Source organism: Amblyraja radiata, chromosome 6, assembly GCF_010909765.2.
Source record: "Amblyraja radiata isolate CabotCenter1 chromosome 6, sAmbRad1.1.pri, whole genome shotgun sequence".
NCBI lineage: Eukaryota > Metazoa > Chordata > Chondrichthyes > Rajiformes > Rajidae > Amblyraja > Amblyraja radiata.
In genome coordinates this window covers 56,266,295-56,282,648 of record NC_045961.1, presented here as the reverse complement: position 1 = coordinate 56,282,648, position 16,354 = coordinate 56,266,295, and the positions used below count along the sequence as shown (strand labels likewise).

General features: G+C 44.9%; 1 protein-coding gene across 2 annotated transcripts in view; it reads left to right on the top strand.

Moving 5' to 3' along the window:
- Positions 1 to 313: 313 nt before the first annotated feature.
- dclk1 (doublecortin like kinase 1) overlaps positions 314 to 16,354 on the top strand; it is a 183,738-nt gene continuing 167,697 nt past the window's right edge. The window contains exons 1-3 of one of the 2 annotated variants that reach the window (XM_033022909.1): positions 314 to 532; positions 1,195 to 1,575; positions 14,029 to 14,375. In XM_033022909.1, coding sequence (XP_032878800.1) covers positions 1,206 to 1,575; positions 14,029 to 14,375 — 717 coding nt within the window. In that variant the 5' untranslated portion in view covers positions 314 to 532; positions 1,195 to 1,205. The remainder of the gene's footprint in view (positions 533 to 1,194; positions 1,576 to 14,028; positions 14,376 to 16,354) is intronic. The other variant, XM_033022908.1, reaches the window with a different exon arrangement.

Here is a 16,354-nt window from a genome sequence, read left to right as displayed (position 1 = left end):
ATAAGTTGCAATTCACTTTCCCCTTTCATATGAATGTTTCTCTTTTGTATAACATTGCTTACATGTTGCAATTCACTTTTCTCTTTCACATAAATGTTTCTCTTTTGTATAACATCGTTAAATGTTGCAATTCACCTCTGCATTCTCTATTCTCCATCTCAACATCAGTCAGCGTTAACGCTGGCTAGTATCTTTAGTTGAAACAACTTGGATGTGGTTTCTGTCCACAAGCCGGATGAGCCGGGATGTGATTTAAACCGGTGAATACTTTCTCTGGGGAGGATGAGAGGAGGGAGTGTGTGGTGCGAAGGGTGAATGTAAATGGGCCAATTCAAATAGCAGGCAGTCAGCAGCGGCGGAAGAAGCAAGCAGCTGCTGCCCTCGCCCCGTCTCATCCCCCCTTCCAACACCCAGAACTAATACCGAGAGCTCCGGAGACACAACAAAGGCAAGCAGCACCTCTTTCACCTAATAACGTTAATTGAGAAGAAAACCCCTGGCATAAAAGGGACCCACCTCTACCTGCAGATATGTATGTATCACGTTACATTTCTTCTTGCAATATCCAGTGGCTTTAAACCGCAGCCTGCAGAATGCAAAATATATTTTTATTATTTTTTTAAGGGCTTTTCTTCCATTGAATTAAATGTTGATTTGCAACATGTAAAATAAATATTTGTATTCATTATTTCGTAAAGAGGGCTTCTTCACCCACCCGCCCTGAATTAAATGTAGATTAATTATTCTGTGAAGCGTGTTCCCCCTTCTAAATTTAAGTGGTTTGCAGAATGCAAAATAAATATTTTCTAAATGTATTCTTTAATTTACTATTTGTAACGAGAGCTTTTCCTCCTTTTGAGTAAGTGTTGGCTTGTACCGTGTAAAATATATATTTTTAATTGACTATTTTGTCACGAAAGCTCCCTCTCCCCCCTCCCCAGTGCTGCCTTAGAAAATGTGGAATGAATATTTTTTTATTAAATGGATTATTTGTTGAAGAGGGCTTTCTCTCTGAATTCAGTGTTGATTTGCAGCATAGGAAATATTTTTTTTAATTGAATATCTTGCAACGAGGGCTGTTTTCCCCTCCGAGTTAAGTGATGATATTCCTTTGTTAGAAAAGCAACCTGGTGTTGGGAGATAAAGATAAATGTATACGTTCTTTTTATTTTTGCTCTAAAAAAATAATTGCAGATCAGCTGGACATGGACAGAGACCTGGAGTTCGAGCATTTTGACGAGCGAGACAAGGCTTTGAGATACGGCCGGGGCTCCCGTCTCAATGGGTTACCCAGCCCCACACACAGTGCCCACTGCAGCTTCTACCGAACCCGGACCCTGCAAACGCTTAGCTCCGAGAAAAAGGCCAAGAAAGTGCGTTTTTACCGCAACGGGGACCGCTATTTCAAAGGCATCGTCTATGCGGTGTCTCAGGACCGCGTCCGCTCCTTCGAGGCGCTGCTGGCTGATCTCACCCGGACTCTCTCCGACAATGTCAATCTGCCCCAGGGAGTTCGTGTCATCTACACCATCGATGGGCTGAGGAAAGTATCCAGCTTGGAAGAGCTAGTGACAGGTGTGTATCCAAAGCACCCAGATTTTTTTTTTTAAACGTAGTGTACTCTCATACTATATCAGCATTTAAAAGATATTTGGACAGGTACCACGCAGAAACAAGGGACTGCAGATACTGGTTGATACACAAAGTGATGTGCAAGGAGGAACTGCAGATGCTGGTTTACACCAAAGATAGACACGAAATGCTGGAATAACTCAACAGGTCAGGCCGCATCTCTGAAGAAGACTAAGTGACGTCTGGAGTTGAAACACTTCATCAGACAGAGTCAGGGGTGGTTATTCTTCGGAAAAATATGGATTGTGAGAAGCTGCCCAAACAAGATAGTCACAGAAGATGGACCCAAAATTCTGGAGAAACTCAGCGGGACAGGCAGCATCTCTGGAGAAAAGGAATGGGTGATATTTCCCGTCAGCTATTCCTTCTCTCGTGATGAGTTCCTCCATAGTGATGAGTTACTCAGTATTCTATGTCTATCTTCAGTTTAAACCAGCATTTGCAGTTCCTTCCTACACAAGATAGTCATGGACACATACACTTCGGCCCAATTTGCCCACACCAACCTACATGTCCCATCTCCACTAGTCCCACCTGCCTGCGTTTGGCCCATATCCCTCTAAACCTGCCCTATCCATGTTACTGTATAAATGTTTATTCAACGTTGTGATAGTCCCTGCTTCAACTATCACCTACGGCAGCTCGTTCCATACCCTTTGTATATATAAAAAAAGTTAACCCTCGGGTTCTTATTAAATCTCCCACCCCCACTTTAAACCCATGTTCTCTGGTTCTTGATTCCCCTACACTGGGCAAGAGACTCTGTGCATCTACCTGATGTATTCCTCTCACGATTTCGTACACAAATGCAGAGGGAAAATAAGACACAAAATGTTGGAGTAGCTCAGCGGGTCAGGTAGCATCTCTGGAGAACACTGTTAGGTGACATTTCAGTTCCAGACCCTTCCTCAGACTGATTGGGGGTGGATGGGCGGGGCAGGGGGTGTTGGGGTGGGTGGAAGAAAGCTGCAAAAGGGGGAGAAGGAATTCAGTCTGAAGAAGGGTCCCTATCCGAAATGTCACCTATCCATGTTCTTCAGAGATGCTGCCTGACACGCTGTGTTACTTCAGCACTGTGTCTTTTTATGGACAGGTACATCCATTGGAAATGTTTTGAGGGACATGGGCCAAATGTGGGCAAATGGGACTAGTGTAAATCTGGCATCTAGGTTGGCATGGACGAGTAAGGCCGAAGGGCCTGTTTCTGTGCTGGATGACACTATGACTCTCCGGTTTCTGCACTGGGTGACAGTGGAGAATCTATAAGCAGGGAGATATTTCATCATCTTGGCCAGACAAATAAAGTCGAACCTCTCGTATGCTCAGTTTAAACAATGTGCAATTTCAGCTTTGTACTGTTAAAGATTCAACTATCAGTCAATTAAAGTGGTAACATGTCTCAATGAAAAAAAAGGATTAATACATGAGCTTTACCTTCAGCTTTGAATTGGGCTCATTCTAAAAGAGAAACGGTTTGCAGATTAAATCCTTCTTATTTTTGTTTCCTCTCAGCTGAGGGACTTGGATCCAAAAATATAATTTATTTCTAATGAGCTGTTAAGGTGCATAAACTCACACCCATTAGCAGATCCTGACCTTTTTAGAAACAATTAAATCTGAATTACTTATAAATCTGCCGACCATTTCCCCCCCCCCCTGCTATTTGGAATTCGCTGCAGTGAATGGGGATCACTGCTGTGCGTGTATAGATTGGCAGATGATATCGGGGGAGAATATAAAATCCCGTTATATTGCATTATGATGACAAGAGGAGAGAGGTATTTTAATTGAAGGTTTGCAGAACACGCAACAAATTGGGGCAAGCACAGAAAGAATATGTCTACCTTTTTTTAAACTGTGGTGGTAATTAAATTAAAATGCGATTTATTTGATTTGCCGATGACCTAGTTGAAACAACCACCACGAATAATACCAACTAAATATAGAAATTGTTGTGTTGCAAATAGGGCTGTGCAAGGGAAGCAGGGATGTACAGAATATCTGCAAAGCCCCACACAAAGGGGAGCACAGGGTGGAGTCAGATTGCTTCCTTTGGCCTCTTTGAAAGATGGTCTGTCCACGATATTCCTTTGTCATTACCATGAACCCTGTTCACCAAATTGAAAATACATTTGTACTCATCTGGGTTGAATTATTGGAGACTGCTGGCCACGTTATATAGAGATAAAACAACCTATTGATGTATAACAGTTGTACGTAGCGTTTACTACCGACCCTGAATAGCACTGATAAAGACTGAATTTATTTCAGGCATCTCATCTATTAAGCTATTTTTATGGCTAGGTTTTCACCATTTTGTATCATTGCCCTTCTGTTGAAAGTGGATGCACTAATGGATGTTTAATGGCTTTAATAGTTAATGTAAGATGCATATTTTAAAAGGTCAATTCCCTTTATTAAGATCGCTAAATGTTCTGCAATCACAAATTGTTCCTTTTAGCTTTAGGTTTATTATTGTCACATGTACTGAGACTCTTTATTCTTGTGTGTACTGAGGTACAGTGAGAAATCCATTGTTTTTCATACTATCAAATCAGATCAAATATATGGCACATCGGCGTAGTGGTAGAATTGCTGTCTCACGGCGCCAGAGACCCAAGTTTGATCCTGACTACTGGTGCTGTCTGTACGGAGTTTGCATGTTCTCCCTCTGACCGCGTTGGGTTTCCTCCAAGTGCTCCGGTTTCCTCCAACACTCCAAAGACGTGCGAGTTTTAGGCTAATTGGCTTCTGTTAATTCTCCCTAGTGTGTAGGACAATGCTAGTGTATGGGTGATTGCTGGTCAGTGTGGGCTCGGTGGGCCTGTTTCCACAATGTATTACCAAAACTTCAGCCCCATTCTGCTGATCTTTGCCCCTCCCCCCTCCCCCCCAGTGTGGAGGGGGCCAGGGGATCTCTTGGTGGGTGTACAGCAAGGACTGGCCAAACTGGCCATTGGTGGGTCATGGCAGTCAGGGGCCCCACCCAGTCCGGCGGCCCAACCCTCTTGCGGGCTTATGTATGTGCCCTTGTGTCCCTGGAGTGAGCGCACAGTGTCCACAGGTACCTTTTAAGCTTTCCAGGACCGCTTGGTGCCGCAAGGGCTTGAGTGCTTCTCAGATTAAAGTTAAAACATTTTGGTTTGATACTTGCATCATAGTCATACAGCATGGAAACAGGCCCTGCGGGCCAACTTGTCCATACCAACCAACATTCACACGAGTCCGTGTTTGGACCATATCCCTCTAAACATTTCCTATCCATGTATCTATACAAATGTATTTTAAATGTTGTTATAGTACTGCCTCAACCACCTCCATATACCCATATAAAAAGTTTTTCTCAGGTTCCTATTATATCTTTTCCCTCTCATCTCAAGCCTACATAGAAACATCGAATCATAGAAAAATAGGTGCAGGGGTAGGCCATTCGGCCATTCGAGCTAGCACCGCCATTCAATAAGATCTTGGCTGATCATCATAATCATATTAGCCAAGTTTTGCAACATATGAGTAATTTGATTTGCCATACAGTCATACTAATAAAAAGCAACAGAACACACAAAAAACATTTTAACATAAACTTCCACCACAGTTACTCCTCCACATTCCTCACTGTGATGGAAGGCGAAAAAAATGTTCAATCTCTTCCCTCCATAAGCGAGTTCGGTATTCTGAAAAATGCAAGGAATCATGGGATTTGTCAAAAGTCATAAGCTATAACGGTAAATAGATCTCAGCGCTAGAGATACAATGAGTATACTTTTGGTCCGATTTTTGTGTTTGTTTTTCTTCATTGGGAGACCGGGGGGGGGGGGGGCAGAGAGACCGACCGGGTGGGCCAGGGGGAGGGGAGGGGGGTGGATGACTGGGGGGGAGGGGCAATCAAGCGCTACCGAACCATCACCGGTCCCCGGTTCCTCCTCCCCACTGAAGACGCCGGACCGACGGGACACTGGTCCCCAGGCCCACCGTGGAGAAGCGGCAACCCCAGCACCACCATCACCAACAGTACCCGCAGCTCCAGCGGGCGCCCGGCCTGCGCCTGGCTGGCAGGAGCCCTTCCCCGACTCCAGCAGCAGCCCGGTTTCGAGCAGGCCTGGTGGCTGCCCATCTTCAGCAGGATCTTGGTGTCGGACTGAGGGGAAGGGGGTGGAGGTGCAGGGCTTGCGGGACCAATCCGGTGGGATAGGCAGAGCCGAGCTGGAGCCAGCGGCTGCAGCGCTGGCTGCAAGTCCGGGGCCACCCCGCCAGCCCAGGGCCACCCCGGACACCTCGGGACAGGTACAGGACACTGGGGACGGGACGGGGATGCCCCAACAGCAACTCAACAGCACCCGCAGCGACGGAGAGCCGACCCCGACCCAACTACGGACGAAACGCAAGCCTGCACACAATGCAGCACCACCGTTGCCAAGACTCTTTTATAGCTAGTGACCTATGACCCGGGCATGCGCAGTCGGAATACCGAACTCGCTTATTGTTCTCCCGCGGTCGGGGGCCTCGGGCCTTCCGATGACGAGACGATCTTGACTCCCGTAGCCGGCGGCGGGCCCTTCACGTCGGGGCGATCAAGCTCTTGCATCGGGGGGATCTCAGCTCCGCCGCGCCGGGCGATCGAACCCCGGGTCGGGATTGCTCAAAATCTTCTGTGACTTTGGAGCTCCCGACTCGGTCTCAACCTGAGACTGCGAGCTCCTTGATGTTAAATGCTGCAGGCTGTAGTTGGAGTGTAGATCCCAGGCAAGGAATCGGCTCCGATGGTGGGGCTCAAAGTCAGTCCCGAGCAAGGCCTCAAGCTCCATGATATTAGGTCGCAGAATGACCGGAGATACGACCGGAAAACAATCGCATTTCCGGCAAGGTAAGAGACTGAAACAAAGTTTCCCCCGACCCCCTCCACCACCCCCCACATAAAACAAACCAGAGAACATTAATACAAACTTCTAAAACACAGAAAAAAAAAAAAAAAATGCGAAAGAACAGACAGACTGTTGGCGAGGCAGCCATCGCGGCATGGATAAAATCAGTATCCCATTTCTGTTTTTTCCCCATATCCCTTCATTCCTTTAGCTGTAAGAGCTAAATCTAACTCTCTACGTCCTTTTTCTTAATTCCCCAACTCTGGATAAATGTTTTTACCCTATCTATTCCCCTCATGGTTTTATACACCTCTATAAGATCACCCCTCATCTCTTGAGCTCCTAGGAATAAAGTCCTAGCCTGCCCAACCTCTCCCTACAGCTCAGGCCCTCGAGTCCTGGCAACATCCTCATAAATCTTCACTCCACCCTTTCCAGCTTAACAACAGCTTTTCTATAACAGGGTGACCAAAACTGAATACAATACTCTGAATTTGGACTCACCAATGTCTTGTACAACTGTATTATAAACTCCCAACTTCTTTACTCAATACTCTGACGTATCATTGAGTCATGCAACACGGAAGCAGCCCCTTCGGCCCTAAATGCGCATGTTGACCAAGATGCCCCATCTATAGTTGTCCCACCTGCCCATGTTTGGCCCATATCCCTCTTAACCTTTGCTATCCTTGCGTACATTTTTTTCGATTGTTCTCTCCTTAGAAAAGTGTTTTGGTTGTCATTTTGTACTTGTAAATTAACATACTTGTAAACAAAACTAAACAAGAGGCCACCCTTCCTTTCCCTCTCCCTCCAGTGATCACACAATGTGCCAGTAAATTAATTCTCAACACATCTTCCAGCTAAGGATATCCAAGCCATTTTTGCCTTTCCCCAGTGAAAACACAGGGCTTTGTGCTTGGATATTATTTTACAATAAATGTTCAGTAAATAGAGTTCACTTAACTGGAGAGAGATTGTTAAAGGCTATAAAAAACAATAATATACTGGGTGATGGTTTAAGAGAATTCACAAGGGGATGGCACAGTGGCACAACGGATAGAACCGTTGCCTCGCAGCGCCAGAGACCAGGTTCAATCCTGAACTTGGTTGCTGTCAGTGTGGAGTTTGCATATTCTCCATGTGACCGTGTGGGTTTCCTCCTGATCCTCGGTCTCCCTCCCACATCCCAAAGATATGTGGGTTTGTAGGTTAAGTGGCCCCTGTAAAGTGTCCCTAGTGTGTAGGGAGTGGATGAGAAAGTGGGATAACATAGAACTAGTATGAACGGGTATAGATGGTCAGCGTGGAGTCGGTGAGCTGAAGTCCCTGTTTCCACACTATGCCTCAAAACTAAACTAAACAAATTTGTGTGAATGAGGAAGGAACATAATCAATATGAAATAATTCAACACTTTTTTAAGTCTGAAGGAACCCGATCCAAAACATCGCCTATCCTTTTTCTCCAGAGATGTTGCCTGACCCGCTGATTTACTCCATGACATTCATGTTTTATCTTTGAAACAATTCAATGTTCTTTGTTGATTATTATGATGGACTGACTGCACACTGATTCCACATGATCTTTTTACTGTTTGAATGTTTTTAATCACTTTGCAAAATGAAATAATTAGTGTTATTCATTTTTCTTCCCACGTATTTTTTGATTCCATGTCATTGATTCAAAGTGACATCTTGGTCTAGCGTGGACTAGTAGGGTCGAAGGGCCTGTTTCCGTGCTGTATGACTACATCAAGCCCTCAATTCTCTTCTGATTCTCTATGAACTAAAATGGCACTTTCTATCCATCAGCTAATCTCTCAACTATTCTCAAATCACACCATACATGAGAACATCTGACGGTACAAAAGGGAAAATTGAAAGTGCAGCATGTAGCTTTACAACTGCAAAGAAAGTGCAAGGATTTCAAGAGTAGATTGGAAGATCAGGAATTCATCCTTGGCATATGGGATGTTTCAAGAGCCTGGTAACAGAGGGGAAGAAGTTACTCTTGAATGTGGTGGTGCACGCTCTCAAACTTCTGTTTTTCTGCCAGAAGAGACGGGGAGAAGGAGAAATGAAAGGGGGGGGGGGGGGGTGGTGGTGAGTGGCCTGATTATGTTGGCTGTTTTCCTGAGGCCATGTGAAGTGCAGATGGAGTCAATGGTGAGGAATTTGGTCTGCGTGATGAGCTGGGCTACATCCACAACCCTGCTTTCCTTGATTTTTATCTGGCACCACCATTTGCTTTTCTGAGGCCGCGTGAAGTGTGGATAGAGTCAATGGTGGGGAGACTGGTGTGTGTGATGGACTGGATTACATTCCAAATCTCTGTAAATTCTTCCGATCTTGGGCAGAGCTGTTTCAAAACCAAGCTGTGATGCAATGGGACAGCTTGCTTTCTGTGGCGCATCTGTAGAAATTAGACAGAGTCATTGGAAACATGCCGAATATCCTCGGTCCTCTGAGGAAGTAGAGACGTGGTGTGCTTTCTTGGGCCTAATGTTGGTCCTGGACAAATTGGTGATATTTTCTCCTTGGAATTTGAAGCTCTCATCCGTCTCCTCGCCATTGATGCTGGTTGGGGTATGTACTCCACCCCTACTTCCCAAAGTCGATAACTAGCTCCTTCATCTTGCTGACATTGAGGAAGAGGTTGTCCTGACACCATGTCACTAAGTGGCCTATCTCCTCCCTGTACTCTGTCTCATCACTGTTCGTGATCTGACCCACCACAATTGTGTCATCTGCAAACTTGTTTTGAGTTATTGTGGAGTAGGTGTAGTCACCTAACTTACTGATTCATATATCCACATTCTCCACAGATGCTGCCTGACCTGTTGAGTTACTCCAGCATTTTGTGGCTTTTTTGTGATTGAAAGCTCATTAGTTTTCCCGTTGACTCTTCCTAATATGTTGAATCCAGCCAGTGCTTTCTCTTGATTGTTTATTTAGGTTTAGGCTTATTATTGTCACATGTCCTGAGGTACAATGAAAAGATTTGTTTTGCTATTCAATCAGATCAGATAATAATATACATAAATACTATCAAGCCAAACTCAAGTACAATAGGTAGAGCAAAGAGGAAGATCCAGAGTGCAGAATACCGTTCTGTGGCGCATCTGTTCCATAGACAAAGTCCAACGCCTGCAATGGGGTAGAGGTGAATCAGACAATACCCTAGCTTATGCAAGGACCATTCAGAAGCCGGATAACACAAGGGAAAAAGCTATTTGCTGAGTCTGGTGGTGCATGCTTTCAAGCTTTTGTACCTTCTGCTGGACGGGAGCCAGGAGAAGAAGGAATGGCCAGGGTGGCACAAGTCTTTGATTTTGTTGGCTGCTTTTCTGTTTAGTTTAGTTTATTGTCATGTGAACCGAGGTACATTGAAAAGCTTTTGGTGCGTGTTAACCAGTCAATGGAAAGACAATACATGATTACAATTGAGCCATTCACTGTATACAGTTACATGATGAAGGGAATAATGTGAATAATGTTTAGTGCAAGATAAAGCCAGTAAAGTCCAATCAAAGATAGTCCAAGGCACAGTGACACAGTGGTAGAGTTGCTGCCATACAAAGCCATGGACCTGGATTTGATCCCAACTACGGGTGATGGCTGTATGGAGTTTGTAAGTTCTCCCCGTGACCGGGTGGGTTTTCTCCAAGATCTTCGGTTTCCTCCTACACTCCAAAGACGTACAGGATTGTAGGTTAATTGGCTTGGTATAAATGTAAATTATCCCTAATGTGCGTAGGATGGTATTAATGTGCGGGGATCACTGGTCGGTGTGGAATCAGTGGGGCGAAGTGTCTGTTTCTGCAATTTATCTCTAAATTAAAACTAAACTCCAATGAGGTAGATAGTAGTTCAGGACTGCTTTCTAGTTGTGGTAGGATGGTTCAGTTTCCTGATAACAGCTGGGAAGAAACTGTCCCTGAATCTGGTGTGCATTTTCACACGATCTATCGTTTTCACACCTTACCTTTTCACATCTCGAGTTTCCCTCTCCCCTGACTGTCAGTCTGAAGAAGGGTCTCGACCCGAAACGTCACCCGTTCCTTTTCTCCAGAGATGCTGCCTGACCTGCTGAGTTACTCCAGCATTTGGTGTAAACCAGCACCAGCAGTTCCTACCTATACCTTTCGCCCGATGGGAGAATAGAGGGAATGGCCAGGGTGTGACTTGTCCTTGATTATGCTGATGGCCTTGCCGAGACTGTGTGAAGTATAAATGGAGTTAATGGAAGGGAGGTCGGTTTGTGCGATGGTCTGGGCCCCGTCTACAATTCTCTGCAATACCTGAGGCAGTAAACACAATAATGATACTAATACCAATATCTACTTAATCTCCACCGACCTTGAGAACCAAGTCTTGATCATAGACATATTTAATATAACACAATTATAATAAAACCAACACTAAAACCAAATTAATTATCATCCAAATATTGCCGGATGGGAGTGGAGAGAAGCAGGAATGACTGGGGTGGGACAAGCCTTCAATTATGGTAAGATTATTGACTGATTCAGGCATGTTGCTTCTCATTTTCTGAAAGCTGTCCTGAATCCACTTGATACACTGCCTTTGGATCTCGATCTGTTTCTGCTTCTTACAGAATACGTGAATATTAAAGACTTCTATCTGAGCCTGGTGGGATGTGCGAGTTATTCCCATTACTCTTGCATGCTCTCTCTCCTTCTCTGCCCAACGAAGATCTATTAAATGCTCTTCCTGACTGATATCTCTCAATTTTAATAGCGTATTGTATCTCATCAATACTCTCATACACGTACACACGCTCCCACTTGTGTTTAACTCTGAGATAGCCATGTGGAGTTGATTTAAGCCTTCATGTCTGAAGAAGGGTCCCGACCTGGAACATCACCCATCCTTTTTCTCCAGAGATGCTGCCTGACCTGCTGACCTATTCCAGCATATTGTGTCTATCTTTGGTATAAAGAAGCATATGCAGTTCTTTGTTATTACTCTATATTGCTTCTGTATTATTGTGTAGAACCTTATTTTTCAAACCAAAGCTAATATTATTTATATGTTTTGTCATTTCTGTATTTTTCTATTGACATTATCTTCAATACCATTAATACTATAGTTTTTAAAGATACAGCATGGAAACAGGCCCTTTGGGCCTCTGAGTCCACTCTGATCATTGATCACGTTCCATGTTATCCCACTTCTCATCCACTCCTGACACACTAGGGACAATTTACAGAGGCCAATTAACCTACAAACCTGCATGTGTTTGCAATGTGGGAGGAAACTGGAGCACCCAGAAGAGGTCACATGCCCGCATGTCTTTGCAATGTGGGAGCACCCGGAGGAAACCCACGTGGTCACAAGGAGAACGTGCTAACTCCACACAGACAGTACCCGAGATCAGGACTGAACCCGGTCTCTGGCGTTGTGAGACAGCAGCTCTACCAATTGTGCCTTCCCGCATTTTATATTCATAGTATTGTTCTGGCATTGAAGGAGGTCATTTGGCCCATTGTGGTGTATGCTGGCCCTTGTAGAGTATTCCAGTAAGACCCATTCCCCTGAACATGAATTGGCTTTGCACATCACAGATTCATACAGCTTAGAAATGGGTCTTTTGGACCAACTAGTGTAAGAGGGTTGTTTGTGGTCAGTATGGATTTGGATGGCTGAAAGGACTCGCTGTGTGGCTCTACGCAATGTATTGTACATGTTAAACATAATTGTCCTGCTTTAGTGCTCTTTGCCATATTGTAAGCACTTATATCTAGGTGTTTCTATTTTGGCACACTCTTTAGAACTGCCGTTTATTCCTCTAGCTGAAGCTCCATTTTATTTCTGCTTGCATATTTTGTGTCTCTTATTCTAACAATACTCTTTGTTTCCTATCATTTGTACTATGAGCTATGATGTTAGCAAACTCCTGGCTGATATAAATGTTGCATGATGTGGCAAGTCTTTTATCTATTCCATTCTATGCCATTGTCTAACGAGAGATGTAGAGGGGATGTGGGGGGAAGGGGTGGGTGGGACTGGTGTACTGGGGCTAGAGGCACTCTGACTGCCCTGTCCTCTGCCCAGCATGCCCAGCTTCTTCTGCCTTCTGCAACACACAAAATGCTGAAGGAACTCGGCAGGACAGACAGCATCTGTGGAGACACTGTGGTGCAATGGTAGAGTTGCTGCCTTTCTACGTCGGAGACTCGGGTTCGATCCTGACCTCGGGTGTTGTCTGTACGGAGTTTGTACATTCTCTCCGTGACCTGTGTGGATTTTCTCTGGGTGTGGATTTCTCCCACACTCCAAAGACATGCAAGTTTCTAGGTTAATTAGCTTCTGTAAAATTTAAATTGTCCCTCGTGTGTAGGATAGTGCTAGTGTGCAGGGTGATCGCTGGTCGGCGCGGACCAGTGGGCAAAAGGTCTGTCCCTAAAGTAAATGAATGGAAAGACAACTGTTTGGTTGGGTCCTTTCTTCAGACAACAGTATGGAAATAGATAAAATTATTAGAGGCACAGATAGGGTAAACGGTCAGAAACCGTCAAAGACCATCAGAAACTTTTTCCCAGGGTGAATATGTCAGAGACATAGGGCATAGCTTTAAGGTGACGTGGGCAAAGTTTAAAGGAGATGTGCAGGACAAGTTTCTTTACACAGAGGGTGCTGAGTGCTTGGAACTCACTGCCGGGGATGGTGGCAGAAGCAGATACAATAGTGGCATTGAAGGGGTTTTTGGATAGGCACATGGATATGCAGGGAATGGAGGGATATGGATCAGGTGCAGGTAAATGAGAGGTGGGCTTGGCATCATGGTTGGCACAACCATTGTGGGCCAAAGGGCCTGTTTCTGTGCTGCACTGTTCTGTGTTGCGGTATCACTAATTGTACACCGTATGTGGCATTTTATAATTAATTTTGTTTTAATGTAGAACTGTCACAATTAAACAATGAGCTTTTGATGGCACTGGGCCTGTACTCGCTGGAGGTTAGAAGGATGACGGGGTACCGCATTGAAACTTACTGAATAGTGAAAGGCCTGGATAGAGTGGATGCGGAGAGGATGTTTCCACTAGTGGGAACATCTAGGACCAGAGGGCACAGCCTCAGAATAAAAGGACGTCAGAATCAGATAATTTGGTGAATTTGTGGCATTCATTGCTACAGACGGTGGTGGAGGCCAAGTCATTGGGTATTTTTAAGGTTGAGGTTGACAGATTCTTGATTAGTAAGGGTGTCGGGTGTTATGGGGTGAAGGCAGGAGAATAGGGTTGAGAGAAAAACATAGATCAGTCTGAAGAAGGGTCTCGACCCGAAACATCGCCCATTCCTTCTTTTCAGAGATGCTGCCTGTCCTGCTAAGTTACTCCAGCATTTTGTGTCTATCTTTGGTTTAAACCAGTATCTGCAGTTCCTTCCTACAAACACAGATCAGCTGTGATTGAATGGCGGAGTAGACTTGATGGGCCGAATGGCCTAATTCGGCTCTTCTAACTGTTGAACTCATGAACATTATTTGTGCACCGTTGTCATTCCTCAGGGGAAAGTTATGTTTGCGCATCTGTGGAACCATATCGGAAGGTCGACTACACCAAGAACGTCAACCCAAATTGGTCAGTGAACGTCAAGGCGAGTGGGGCAAATCGTACCCCTGTGCCCATCAGCAGCTCGAAGGCAGCTCCCTTCGAGACGAGGGAGAGCAAAGACTATATCCGTCCCAAGTTGGTGACCATCATCAGGAGCGGCGTGAAGCCACGGAAGGCTGTGCGAATCCTGCTGAATAAGAAGACTGCACATTCCTTTGACCAGGTGCTTACGGACATCACTGATGCCATCAAGTTGGATTCTGGAGCAGTTAAACGCTTGTACACATTAGATGGGAAGCAGGTAGAGTGCTCTCTTTTATCTACCAGTACCTACAGTAGCAATAAAAACTCTTATTAATTATTCAGAGATGAAATGGACAAGGATGGGATGAAATAAAGTTATTGCAACAACTTTGTTTTCTGCTTGCTATTAAGAATGCTATTTTAATATTTAATTTGTTTAAATAAGGTGTATGTAGCCAACTAGGATTGCAAAGTCGTTAGAGTGGCGCAGTGGATAGAGCTGCTGCCTCAGCGCCAGAGTCTTCGGTTCGATCCTGACCTCGGATGCTGTCTGTGTGGAGTTTGCACGTTCTCCCTGTAACCACATGGCTTTCCTCTGGGTGCTCCGGTTTGCTCCCATATCCCAAGACGTGTGGGTTTATAAGTTAATTGGCCTCTGTAAATTGCCCCTTGTGTGTATTGGGTGGATGAGAAAGTGGGATAGCATAGAATTGGTGTGAATGGGTGATGATTGGGCGGCGTGGAATCAGTGGGCCGAAGCGCCTGTTCCACGTCATTCCATGCTGTCTTTCAGTCAATCATAAAAATTCTTAACGTCTTTGAATAATTTTCACTGGCCCTACTATCTTTTGGCATGTAACGGTAACTATGCTGGACATGTGCTGACAGCTTCTTGTCCATTGCACCTAATATTGATCATTAATGGTGTAATGCTGTGGTTTTGGCATTTGGTATCAGTACAACGATCCTCAAAATCTATGTCAAGGATTTTCTTCAGGTGGTGCTGATGAAAGTGTACCACCTCATTAAGTCATTCTTGCACGTGCTTCAAGTTTCAATGGAGACACCAGAAACTGCAGATGGCAGAAACCTGAACAAAACACCGTCACTGCTGGAGTAACTCATCATTCTTGCCATAGAGGGAGTACAGAGAAGGTTCACCAGACTGATTCCTGGGATGTCAGGACTTTCATATGAAGAAAGACTGGATAGACTCGGTTTGTACTCGCTAGAATTTAGAAGATTGAGGGGGGATCTTATAGAAACGTACAAAATTCTTAAGGGGTTGGACAGGCTAGATGCAGGAAGATTGTTCCCGATGTTGGGGAAGTCCAGAACAAGGGGTCACAGTTTAAGGATAAAGGGGAAATCTTTTAGGACCGAGATGAGGAAAACATTTTTCACACAGAGAGTGGTGAATCTGTGGAATTCTCTCCCGCAGAAGGTAGTTGAGGCCAGTTCATTGGCTATATTTAAGAGGGAGTTAGATGTGGCCCTTGTGGCTAAAGGGACCAGGGGGTATGGAGAGAAGGCAGGTACAGGATACTGAGTTGGATGATCAGCCATGATCATATTGAATGGCGGTGCAGGCTCGAAGGGCCGAATGACCTACTCCTGCACCTATTTTCTATGTTTCTATGTCTATCAGGTCAGACAGCATCTCTGGAGGACCTGGATAGGTGACGTTTTGCGGGTCCCGACCTGAAATGTCACCTGTCCGTTCTTCCAGAGATGCTGCCTGACCCGCTGAGTTCTCCATGTTGTGGCAGTCCAGAACCAGAAGTCACCGTTTAAGAATAAGGGGTAGGTCATTTAGGGCTGAGATGAGGAAAAACATTTTCACCAAGAGAGTTGTGAATCTGGATGTTTTTAAGAGAGCTAGATATAGCTCTTAGGGCTAATGGAATCAAGGGATATGGGTAGAAAGCAGGAACGGGGTACTGATTTAGGATGATTAGCCATGATCATATTGAATGGCGGTGCTGGTTCAAAGGGCCAAATGGCTTACTCCTGCACCTATTTTCTATGTTTCCTTCAGCTATTCCTGGGTATTTATTTAGTCAGAGATTGACAGATTCTTGATTAGTAAGGCTGTTAAGGGTTACGGGGAAAAGGCAGGAGAATGGGCTTGAAAGGGAAAGATGGATCAGCCATGATTGAATGGCGGAGTAGGCTAGATGGGCCAAATAACCTAATTTATATTCTCTTTGGTTTTGGTGTCAGATCCTGTGTTGGATTCCTCAGTTATGCTCGCTC